Below are 12,517 nucleotides of genomic sequence, written 5' to 3'. Positions count from 1 at the left end.
ATCCAGAGTTGCACTCGATGCTGCAAAAAACCAAAAGATATTAATAGCAAGTCACAAGACAGGAAATACAGCCACACTTTACATGATGACCTGCCTGATTGATGCTGTTGGAGGCCACTGATAATAATCAGGACAGCTGTAATATGGCGTTTACAGGTATGTCAAATGGTGACAAAGGGGGCAACAGAAAGTAGCTTTTTCCTGGCAGTTATATTGAAGTAGTGGATCTAACAGAGTAGTTAGTGCTGTCTGCTCAGCTGTGGTGCTTAGACTTGTTTACCATACTCTGTCTTTTTTAGTGTGCCAATCAGATTTATGTCAGTACTACCGAATACTATAGACCAGAGTCCATCTGATTTGGAGTAAGAAACACAGCAAGACCATGTCACGGGAGACGAGGCTTTCTGCAACAACATCAGCAAAGCTGGCGACACATCTAATCAAAGAAACACCTGGAAAAAAAAGGTGTCTGAAAGCTGAATATTGTACTTGAGACTGAAAGACAAATTCATCAAAGGTCCTCCAATGTGTGTACTTCACTACATCTGTCGCCAACAGAGATGGGCAGTTATCCAATTACCTTTTTTAAGTAATGAGTAAAGTAAGGGATTACTATTGCAAAAAAGGTAATTAGATTACTGTTACTTTCCCGTAAGCACGCTGCGTTACGAAACCGTGATTTCGTTTGCGAGAGTGTTTTATGACAATGACATAGACAAGTGTGACGTTCGTGACAACAGCTGTGTGCAGATCAAAAATGGATAATATATCGAGTGCAGGAGAGAGTACGAGCGTGCAGCGTTTAAAGCGTGGAAGTACTGACCTTACTTTGAGTTTGATTCCATAAAAGTGACAAAAACATTAGCGTCCGCTGTTCACTGCGTGGGAAGAAAACTTCTTTTTACAGCGAAAAAAACCCCGAAACACAAAAAACGATTTTATTTAAATGCTGGAATGTGCAGAAGATAGGTTTAAATGATAAACTAATTTCTTCCAGTCAGAGAATGTTGCATATAATTTAACGTTTGCTTCATGCATAAAGTTAAAAGATTAAAACTAATAAAACAAGTTTTAAAAAGAGACTTTTCCATTTGATTACATTTTATATGATGGATTATGCAGAAAAAGTAGAACTGGGCTGAAAGATCTATTGCTTTATTACCTATTCAGGTTGAGTATCATGTTTTTAAAAAGTAACTAAGTAACTAATTACCTTTGAAAATAAGTAATCAGTAGTTATTTACTGATTACTTTTTTCAAGTAACTCGACCAACACTAATATAAGAAGTTGAACCCATGGATGATGGTGAGATTCATCGACATCTTCTTCAATAAATTAGGTAGTTTGATAGGAAATAAGGTTTATTTTGAATTTGATATAAGATAAGATAAAACTTTATTAATAAAATATACAAAGGGGATAAATAGAATAAATAGGAATAAAAATAAAAATACAAGTGAATTGCACATTTCAAGTATGGAGTCTATTCTATTGCACCGTTGACTATTAACAAAAAGTATTGCACAAAAGGTAATTGCACAGTGAAGTGAAGAGGCACTACAGCTTAGTTGTTCCCCCCTCCTTTGTCCTCCTGTTTCCCCTCCCTCTCCCCTCCAGAGAGGAGTTAAACAGTCTGATGGCGTGTGGGACAAAGGAGTTTTTAAGTCTGTTGGTTCTTGTCTTTGGGAGAAGCAACCTGTCACTGAACAGACTCTTCTGGTTGTTAATGGCCGTGTGCAGAGGATGCCCAGCATTGTCCATAATGTCCAGCAGTTTCTTTAGTGTCCTTTTCTCTGCCACTGACACCAGAGTGTCCAGCTTCATGCCGACCACAGAGCCAGCCAGAGTCCTTCTTTGCTGTGCTGCTCCCCCAGCACACCACAGCATAGAAAAGTACTCCAGCAACCACTGACTGGTAAAACATCCTCAGGAGCTTCCTGCAGATGTTAAAAGACCTCAGCCTCCTGAGGAAGTACAGTCGGCTTTGGGCTTTTTTGTACAGGTGCTCTGTGTTGCATGACCAGTCCAGTTTGTTGTCCACCCACAGCCCGAGGTACTTGTACTTGTTGACCACCTCCACCCCCTCTATCTGAACCGGCAGTGGACCTGCTCTGGACCTCCCAAAGTCCACAACCAGTTCCTTAGTCTTTGAGGTGTTGAGTTGCAGGTGGTTTGTGTGACTCCATGCAACAAAGTTCCTCACCAGACTTCTGTACAACTCTTCCTGATTATCCCAGATACACCCCATACATCCCAGATACACCCCATATCTGCAACATATCAGATTCACTGTCATTTAAGATTCAAGCCACACACCCTTTTTCACTTTATGTGCCTTTTCTGCAAAAATGAATGATAAATTTCTCCTACTGTGTCACTTAACACTTTTTTTTTTTTAATTGAGTCACAAGGTTTTGGTCGAACTGACCTTCAATTGGTACAAAGCAGTGTTCATATAATCACTCACACACCAGGTAGAATTCAGTCATCCAATTAGAGAATAATAATCAGATAATGAGACTAATAAAAACATCGGTTTAGTCATAAAACCTTCATAAGGCCTCTAAAACCAAGAATAGAAATATAAATTCATCCTTAATTACACCCACACACATTACAAGACGGTAACAGTCTACACACTACTCTACACACTACTTTATACTTTATAAAGTCTGTAATATTTGGCCTCGGTGTCCATGCTGGTCGCACACACAAGCAGAGATGGGTTAAAGCAGTGAGCAAAGAAAGAAAGAATTCACCGCGCCCGAGTTTTCCAGCTCTCTGTCACAATGGAAACTTCAAGCAACAATAAGACACGATGTGAATGACACTCATGACACCCCGTTAGCTGTAAATTGCCAAGGCCTCCTCTGAAAAAACCAGAACAAAATAAATCGAGATCTGTCGCCCAGATGTGCGAGGCTGAAAGCAAATATGTCAAGAATGAAAGAAGGAACCGAAGCAGTTGGGCCCACAATGAAAGAGGAACTAATTAAATAAGGAGACGAAAATAAAACTGATGTGTGCAGAAAATTACCAAAGCAGAAAAAAATAATAAAGAGGGAACAAACAGAAAATAAGTAATGCGGTGGGTTTCTCAATGTTGGACAGATGTGACAAAGAAAACAGACATGCAGGAAGGATGAAAGAGAAGTTAGGACCATAAAGTAAATACATGCAGACTGATTGAAACATATTTGACTTAAAAGAATTTGCAAAACAAAGCACAGGCAGAAGCTAAGATGCCTCCCCCTCTGCGCTGAGCAGAAAGGTGGAGCACGACCCTTTTAGTTCGATTTCTTTAGACTGCAAAGGTTAAAATTGTGAACCCACAAAACACATCAATGCAACACTTCCTGTCAGCAGCTAAGCTCCCCCCGCATCTGCTTCCTCCCTGAACACAAACACACCTCTTCTCTTGTGACAGTAATATAATAAAAACACCTTTACACATCTCGTATTACACAGATTTTTCCTTTTTTTGGTGTTCTCCAGTGTGTGTGTGTGTAGAAGTGTGGTTGCGTGAGACTCCTCTCGCTGTCATTTTGGAAAGGAGAGTTTGACACAACACACTCTGTTCATTAGCGCCTCGCAGCCAACCCTGCACTGCTCTGTGTGTGTGTGCGCGCTGTCTCTTCATTAACACATCAACTCCTCCACTCTGAGGTGACACATTAAAACATTCTCGAATATTCTGCTCTGCATGTATTAGCATATATTTACATGCTAACGAGAAGAGAGGAGCTGGACTGAGGCACGTGTTTCACGTGAATACAAAGAACTGTGTATCTGATATACAGTGGGGCAAAAAAGTATTTAGTCAGCCACCGATTGTGCAAGTTCCCCCACTTAAAATGATGACAGAGGTCAGTAATTTGCACCAGAGGTACACTTCAACTGTGAGAGACAGAATGTGAAAAAAAAATCCATGAATTCACATGGTAGGATTTGTAAAGAATTTATTCGTAAATCAGGGTGGAAAATAAGTATTTGGTCAATAACAAAAATACAACTCAATACTTTGTAACATAACCTTTGTTGGCAATAACAGAGGTCAAACGTTTACTATAGGTCTTTACCAGGTTTGCACACACAGTAGCTGGTATTTTGGCCCATTCCTCCATGCAGATCTTCTCAAGAGCAGTGATGTTTTGGGGCTGTCGCCGAGCAACACGGACTTTCAACTCCCGCCACAGATTTTCTATGGGGTTGAGGTCTGGAGACTGGCTATCCCACTCCAGGACTTTCAAATGCTTCTTATGGAGCCACTCCTTTGTTGCCCAGGCAGTGTGTTTTGGATCATTGTCATGTTGGAAGACCCAGCCTCGTTTCATCTTCAAAGTTCTCACTGATGGAAGGAGGTTTTGGCTCAAAATCTCACGATACTTGGCCCCATTCATTCTGTCCTTAACACGGATTAGTCGTCCTGTCCCCTTGGCAGAAAAACAGCCCCATAGCATGATGTTTCCACCCCCATGCTTCACAGTAGGTATGGTGTTCTTGGGATGCAACTCAGTATTCTTCTTCCTCCAAACACGACGAGTTGAGTTTATACCAAAAAGTTCTACTTTGGTTTCATCTGACCACATGACATTCTCCCAATCCTCTGCTGTATCATCCATGTGCTCTCTGGCAAACTTCAGACGGGCCTGGACATGCACTGGCTTCAGCAGCGGAACACGTCTGGCACTGCGGGATTTGATTCCCTGCCGTTGTAGTGTGTTACTGATGGTGACCTTTGTTACTTTGGTCCCAGCTCTCTGCAGGTCATTCACCAGGTCCCCCCGTGTGGTTCTGGGATCTTTGCTCACCGTTCTCATGATCATTTTGACCCCACGGGATGAGATCTTGCGTGGAGCCCCAGATCGAGGGAGATTATCAGTGGTCTTGTATGTCTTCCATTTTCTGATGATTGCTCCCACAGTTGATTTTTTCACACCAAGCTGCTTGCCTATTGTAGATTCACTCTTCCCAGTCTGGTGCAGGTCTACAATTCTTTTCCTGGTGTCCTTCGAAAGCTCTTTGGTCTTGGCCATGGCGGAGTTTGGAGTCTGACTGGTTGAGGCTGTGGACAGGTGTCTTTTATACAGATGATGAGGTCAAACAGGTGCCATTCATACAGGTAACGAGTGGGGGACAGAAAAGCTTCTTACAGAAGACGTTACAGGTCTGTGAGAGCCAGGGATTTTCCTTGTTTGAGGTGACCAAATACTTATTTTCCACCCTGATTTACGAATAAATTCTTTACAAATCCTACCATGTGAATTCATGGATTTTTTTTTCACATTCTGTCTCTCACAGTTGAAGTGTACCTCTGGTGCAAATTACTGACCTCTGTCATCATTTTAAGTGGGGGAACTTGCACAATCGGTGGCTGACTAAATACTTTTTTGCCCCACTGTATCTGATGTATCTGTGAGCTCAGTGTCCTCAGGAAAACAGGTTCATGAGAAAACCTACGCGGCTTTAAATTCTCAGCTGCTTCTTGTGATGATTTTAGTAAACAAAAAATATTGTGGGAACGTAAAGTTTGTAATAAAAGGAACAAAAAAGTGGAAGTGGAAAATTAAAAAAAAACCTGTATGATAGAAGAAATAGTAAGGGGGAATGAAGGGGAAAGTGAACAAGGTCATAAAAGGAAGTGGAAAAACGCTGAAGTAAATTAACTGGTGAGGAACTGCTAACACAAGAAAGAAAAAGGAAGAAGGCCGTTTAAAACATCACACCATCTAAGATCACAGACTATAAATGGAAGACAAAACGTGAACGTGCCAGAAACCTGTACTCCTTCTAACGACCAGCAGGAGGCGACACCAACATTTGCACAAAATTAGATCCTATAGAACAGCCATTTGGAATTTAACAAACTTTAGTTGTGACTCTTGATGAAAACATTCTCCATTAACAGCTTTAATTTTCAAGTTAAGTTCAATTCCAACTAATGACAAGCTCAGCAATAAAAACAGGTGAGAAGAGGAGTGATAATGGCACATAAGTATTTTCAAATCCACTGCTGTGTTTCATTAGTTCAATTTCCTTCTAAAAATTAAATATTAAAGTCAATTTTAAACTGAAATACAGAAAGTATTGGGATTAGTTCTCATATCAGTATCCCAACTGATATGGGAACTAATCCCAATGGATTTGATCCTGTAGAAGACTGAAAGCATTTTATTTACCCTATAAAAGGCATCGTATCACAGAAGTGTATTCCACAGGATTCATCTGTAGGTCAGCAGCAAAGCTTCTAAAGGTGTAACTTCATTCATATAAATATATATAAATATAAATGCAGTTTTTTGTGCAGCGTAGCCTACCTGGATTACGTGTAGGAGGGAAAAATGAAGCCAATGTGGAAGTGTGGCGATACCTGTGAATGCAAAAAACAAAAACAAAACTTCCAGTCCTGTAGAAGTCTGTTGACAAACAGCTTTCTGACTTTACCCCCGTAAATACTTTCCTGCTGAGTTTATTGGCTCAGTCACTCATTTTTAGTCATATAGACTAAAAAAATTAAAGCTGTTTAGAAAATGATACTTGTGTTTTAAAATGAAGGATTGGCGGTAGTATCAAAATGATATACTCTAACTATACATACTATACTATACTATCACTATCACACTATACTATATATACACTAACGAGATGTCAATAATTAGACAATTAGCGTTAACGATTAATTAGCGATTAACAATCAGGGCCTCCTTTGTCACGTCTAAGAAATCTTAAAGTTTCAAAACTGCACATCAGAAAGCCATGCGTAGAAGTATATGGGGGAAAAAACTAACAAACAAAACTAGAAAAATTGAAAAAGTGACTTAATCCCCACAGACTCCAATGTTAAAATGTCCAGACCTGCAGGAGTAATAAATCTAATAAATACAGCCTGACACAAAATAGTTATTGTCTGTAGAGCTAATTTCACTCTTGATGCCAAGTGAGAACTTTTTTTATTATTATTAAAGCTTAAGGTTAAGAGACATGGCTACAGAGTAGTATTACACATATATTTATACTTTCAATACACAATCATATTTATTGTATTGTATAATTATATATATTATACAATATATATAACGGTTATGGAATATTAGATTATTGATGTGCGATAACCGTCTGCTAAGCATCACTGCTAAAGCTTATAACTCTTATCTAAAGAGAGTCGCTGATCTGGACGTCACATTTATGCTTTTGGTGCATTTTTAATGGAATTACTATGTAACAAATAACATGAACTGCTTTGAGCTTCAATAAGTTTGTGCTTCAGTTTTGGTGATTAAAAGGTAGCACTTAGTCTATTACATAGTGCTAATTAGCAGGTGTATTATATGCAGCTTGATCGTGTTAGCACAATGTTATTCTGTTTCATCATTATTATTATTTTATTATGCAGTGACATACAATAACTTTCTACTTTAGGATAGCAAAAAATGAGAGTGGCAAATTAAAAAAGTATAAAGCAGAAAAAGGACAGTAAGCAGAAGAACGTTTTAAGACAAAAAACTACTTTTACAAAATTATGGAAAAGAAGGGGAGTGGGAAATTAACAAATAAAAGGACGGAAATGGAGAAGGAAGGAAGGAAGTTATCAGCCACAAAAAGGAAGGAAGGAGACAGGAAGGAAGTGGTGACAACCTTGAAAAGACAAAGAGTAAAAGAAAGTGCAAAAAAGTTTAAATTCCATCAATCCCTTTTTTGAGCCAGGGGGAGGAATAAAAACAGCAGGACACATGAAACAGACACACATACCCAGCAACGCACACGCAGACACTGTCAATACAACCTAACTGCTAATGCTACCAACTGACACACCACAGAGTGTGTGTGTGTCTGAGAGGAAGTGAAACGAGCTGAATTGTGTCAGCATGTGTGTTTCTCTTATACGAGCAGCTGTGAAGGTCACTCCCGTTGAGAAGCGCTCTCAGGCACACTTCCTTAGTTTCTCACACTGCCTGACTCGTTCTCGGAAAAATATCACAGGAAGTGATATGCATCACATTTAGAGCTGAAGCAGGCCAGGAGTGTGCTTCTAAACGATACAAATCAATACGCAAGACGGAGAAAAGAGCGTGTAAAGTTCACCCACACAACATCCAGTGAAGATTTGCCTCCTCCTTTCTAAAAATGATTTCTTATTGTCATTCTTGAGCCTTTACTTTTGGAAAATATCATAAATTTCTTTTAAATATAGTATTTATTAGTCAAAGACTATAGTTTTATTTCTTCTATGTGGAGGTTCAATGACAGGAAGACCGCTGGTCTATAGCGCCCTCTGGTGGCAGTCTGCATGAACAGAAACACTGATACTAAATTATAACTGTAAATAAGATGTCCTTTATTAACGTCATATTAATAGGTAAAAAAAATAAAAAAGGTTAGACAAATAGTAAAAAAAAAAAATAGACAAAAATGTATGTAAAATATAATTTAATTAATAATATTATATAAAAATCCACACAAAACTATTAAAAACGTGTAATAGGATGTTTCTTGGAGATCACTCCTTCCTTGTTTTGGGTTTGGGGGCTGAAACAGACAGAAAGTTTAACACTGTGAGAAAAGAAGAAAAGGAATAATAGTGCAAAAAAGGAAAAAAAGGTGCAAAAAAGCAACAGTAAAGTATGAAAATATAAAACATTTTGATAATGGAGCGTGAGGAGGAGAAAAAAAAGACATGCAGAGTGGTTTTGTTTTTCACCATTTGGATTCTCCTGTTTGTAGAAAGTCTTCAGCATGTCTACGGCTTCCTCTGCTCTGTGACCTGAAATACACTGAACACACACACATATAATACACACTACACACTGCACCACACAAGGACTTTACATTCATGTAACTCTTGAACATCCCATTCAGAAAAGGAGCTGATCTGCTTGCCTAAAGATTTCTGAACTCAGCTGCTGGAATCACAAACTACTCCACAAACATGCAGGCGGAAAGACACCAGGAGCAAACACGGACCTTGAACTGGGTCCCAGTGTGAGGCAGGTCTGCAGAGGAGACATCCAGGACTGAGCCGCAGCCTCCGAAACGCTCGTTCCTGCAGCCATACACGACCACGGGGATGTCTGACAGCTGGTAAAGGAACAACAACTGAATCCCAACACACACACACACACGCACACACTAGCAGAGAGGTGAGGCAAGGATACTGAGGAGGCGCAGCGCTGCAGCACACATTATGCACGGCTCCACGGTGACATACAGCACTATCCGCTCACACACGCTCTTCACGTCCAAGCTGCTACGCCAGCACCAGTCCAGGACCTGATCCAGAGCGACCATCTCAGCGTGCCGAGTGGCCTGAAAAAACCACCACGCACAAAGAAACGTATGCAAACCTCAAGTATCATGTTGACGCTCAGGTATTTGTTCCTCTACTTCATTAAACATTAAACAGCTGATTGAAACTCTGGTATACTGATGCTCAAAAGCCAATGGCGAGTGTGACCTTTGGAGTGGCTTTAAATTGATTTGGTTGCAGTTTTTAAACAGAGGTTCAGCCCTGAAACTTTCAAAATTTACAAAAGACTCTTTGTAATTTAATGAGATGGGCTGAAATCATTAAACAAAAAAGCACAGCTGATTCTGTGGAGGTCAGGTGGGAACTTTTTGCACTTCAGTCCAGATAAGGTGATGCTTTAACTCCGAATTTCTTCAGCAGTAAAAACACTTTTTGATACCATCTCTCTTTGCACTCAAATGTAAAGCTGAAAGGATTTCCTCTACCTGTATGGACTTTAAAAATAAAGCTACTCAGACTTTAAGACAAAAATAATAATAATAATGGATTGCATTTATATAGCGCTTTTTGGGGTCCTCAAAGCGCTTTACAATACCATTATTCATTCACTCTCACATTCACACACTGGTGGAGGCAAGCTACAGTTGTAGCCACAGCTGCCCTGGGGCAGACTGACAGAGGCGAGGCTGCCATCAGCCCCTCTGGCCATCACCAGTAAGTGAAGTGTCTTGCCCAAGGACACAACGACTGAGACTGTCCGAGCCGGGGCTCGAACCGGCAACCTTCCGATTACAAGATGAACACCCAACTCCTGAGCCACGATCGCCCTTGAATGACCCAAGCAACCAAATAAAAGGAGCAAAGTGTTTTCCTCTTTATATATAAATAGCATCTATATTTAAATCCAAAATCTACTTTCTCATCAAGAACAGTGCCCAGATGTATCTCTGCACTGTTCACGGCCTTTTGCTCATCTTTCATCAGACATGATGCAGGGACAGCGGGGACTTTTCCTTAGTTTGAGCCACATTTACTTGGAAGGAAAACTGTTCACACCATGAAAGAATTTTCTCAGTTATGGGCTCTCATGCCACAGAGGACTCACTATTGCAGAGTCACCGGCTTACTTAAGGACAAATATTGATCAGTGATTGATCTGACACTCGCAGATTACAGAAACTAATTAGGTCAGTCAAAGCAAACTACACAGTGGGGGATTACTGTTCAGAGTACCATTAGCCCAGACCCTCTGGGACCTGTTTGTTCAATAGTTTGAACAGATAATTGTTCAAACGAGAAGCTTCTCAGAAGAGAGGTGAAACGTCTTCAAGTAACTTAAAGAAGTCCAGACGCTTTTCTTTGCAAGCTCCTTTGAATACCAATATATTATTTCTTCTTCTCCTCTTTTCTTTTCTCCACACCAATAGTTATTGTATCAGTTTTATAATTTATTCATTTTGCTTTGTCTTAGTTGTTGACTTATGAGCTTTGAAAGAAGACCATTCATACATACATCTGCATTTGCAGAGACAAATAACTTCAGTCATGTGCTGTACATTTTGCCTACATTTTTAGTCTCATTGACTTCATTCCTTCCCTTCCCCACAACTTCGTCTTTGTAGACCATAAGACATCCGACAGGCACCTCTCCATTCTCCAGAGCTTCTTTGGCCTGCAGCAACACATTTAAAAAGGCAGTCAACAAGAAGCAACTAAAGATGGAAAATTGGTTAGTGTTAAGAAGGACTTCAGAAGAGAAAAATCCCCGATACGCCTGTGCACAGATCTCTGGCTGCAGCTCACAGCTTTGAGAGCGTGGTGTCTTTAGGGTTCTCTAGATTAAACTTTTAGACATTTCTTAATATCATAAAGGAGGCACATGAAATTATTTTTAACATTATACACTAATTATTAAGGATTTCGGGGTTACTACAGTGGATCATCTGCCTCCTGCCATCTCTATCATCCTCCTCTGCCATACTAACCCTTCTTTCGCTACATCCATGAACCTCCTCTGTGGCCTTGCCTGGCAACTCTGAATTCAACACCCTTTATCCAGTACATGTTCTGCACATGTCCAAACCACCTCAGCCTTGCCTCTTTATCTCCAAATACTTAAGCTTTCCCTCTGATTTCTAATCTTGTGCATCCTGCTCACTCCAACTGAAAATCTGAGCATCTTCAGCTCGGCCTCCTGTATTTTTCTCAGTGCCACATCTCCAAACCATCACAGCAGGTCTCATTACCATCACCTTCACTTTTACTCTTGCTGCTGACCTTCTGTCTCCACCTGCTCCATCCTGGCTGTACTCTCTTCTTCATCTCTCTTGTGCACTGTCTGTTGCTTGGGATAGTTGACCTCAGGTATTTAAACTCGTCTACCTTGACTATTACACTTATCTCTTTCTCGTTCACACACAGATTTTCTATCTGATTTTCATTACACTCTCTTCCACCTGTTTACTACAGATCACAGTGCTATCTACAAACATCCACAAGGTTCACGGAGACACCTGTGTGACCACATCTGACAAATGTTTACATTATTTATTATTTACTATTATAAAGAAACTTTTTTCCAGCTGTATACAATATCACTACTTAATCCCTAAACATGATCAGAGCCTGGATAAACAGCAGAAAAAGGGCATCAGAGGTCTATAACAGAAAAACTGAAATACAAATAAAGACATCTAAGTAGCATTACTATATAAAATTAGCTAGAAAAATAACCAATAACTCAATCAATACAATAAGGCAAATAAAAAAATAGAAACTTCGTAGTTCACATACCGAGTAGTTTAAATGAAAATTAAATAATTACTTTAAAACTGCAAATTTTACAAAACAAACAACAAAGTCGCCGTGACTCGGCTGAAGAGTTAACGGAGTGATTAAAAACACGAGCTCACCATGTCAAAAGCTCTGGCCATCCACCTCTCAATTTCCTCTTCACTCGGACAGAACAGCTCCACAGACTCTTCTTTACTACCCTTCTCTGTTCCCATTTCAACTGCTGTGACCAAAACTCAATATAAAAAAGCTGCATATAATACACCTGCTAATTTTTAATTCCTGTTTTACCCGTAGCCGCGCCGATGTAACGAACTCACACCGGCGGGGGGAAGATAATATTGGACGGACCACTCGCTGCACCTGCGCTCCACGCTCGTTCTGGTCTAATGACGTCAAGTTGATGACTATTGTGGAGGGATCTATAGGATGTTATCGATTTTACCCCCAAAAATAAAAGAACAAAAGAACACAAAATT

At 40.0% G+C, this 12,517-nt stretch overlaps 1 protein-coding gene across 4 annotated transcripts; it reads right to left on the bottom strand.

The window, feature by feature from the left end:
• Positions 1 to 1,838: 1,838 nt before the first annotated feature.
• Positions 1,839 to 12,456, bottom strand: adat2 (adenosine deaminase tRNA specific 2). 4 transcript variants are annotated; one of them, XM_085134225.1, is made up of 6 exons: positions 12,158 to 12,440; positions 10,813 to 10,917; positions 9,154 to 9,304; positions 8,963 to 9,069; positions 8,700 to 8,772; positions 1,839 to 8,527 (listed from the first exon to the last, which is right to left on the bottom strand). In XM_085134225.1, exons 1-6 carry the CDS (start codon positions 12,251 to 12,253, stop codon positions 8,499 to 8,501), a joined length of 561 nt encoding a protein of 186 aa, XP_084990351.1. In that variant the 5' UTR covers positions 12,254 to 12,440; the 3' UTR covers positions 1,839 to 8,498. The 4 variants fall into 4 exon arrangements, 3 of the variants coding, with proteins under 3 accessions (XP_084990351.1, XP_084990349.1, XP_084990352.1); XR_014869620.1 differs by having other exon boundaries at positions 8,487 to 8,527; positions 8,879 to 9,069; positions 12,158 to 12,442; XM_085134223.1 differs by having other exon boundaries at positions 1,839 to 8,772; positions 12,158 to 12,456.
• Between the last annotated feature and the right edge of the window lie 61 nt (positions 12,457 to 12,517).

The sequence above is a fragment of the Neolamprologus multifasciatus genome, chromosome 15 (assembly GCF_963576455.1).
Source record: "Neolamprologus multifasciatus chromosome 15, fNeoMul1.2, whole genome shotgun sequence".
Lineage (NCBI taxonomy): Eukaryota > Metazoa > Chordata > Actinopteri > Cichliformes > Cichlidae > Neolamprologus > Neolamprologus multifasciatus.
The sequence above is the reverse complement of the archived record's forward strand: the minus strand, read 5'-3'. Positions and strand labels throughout refer to the sequence as shown.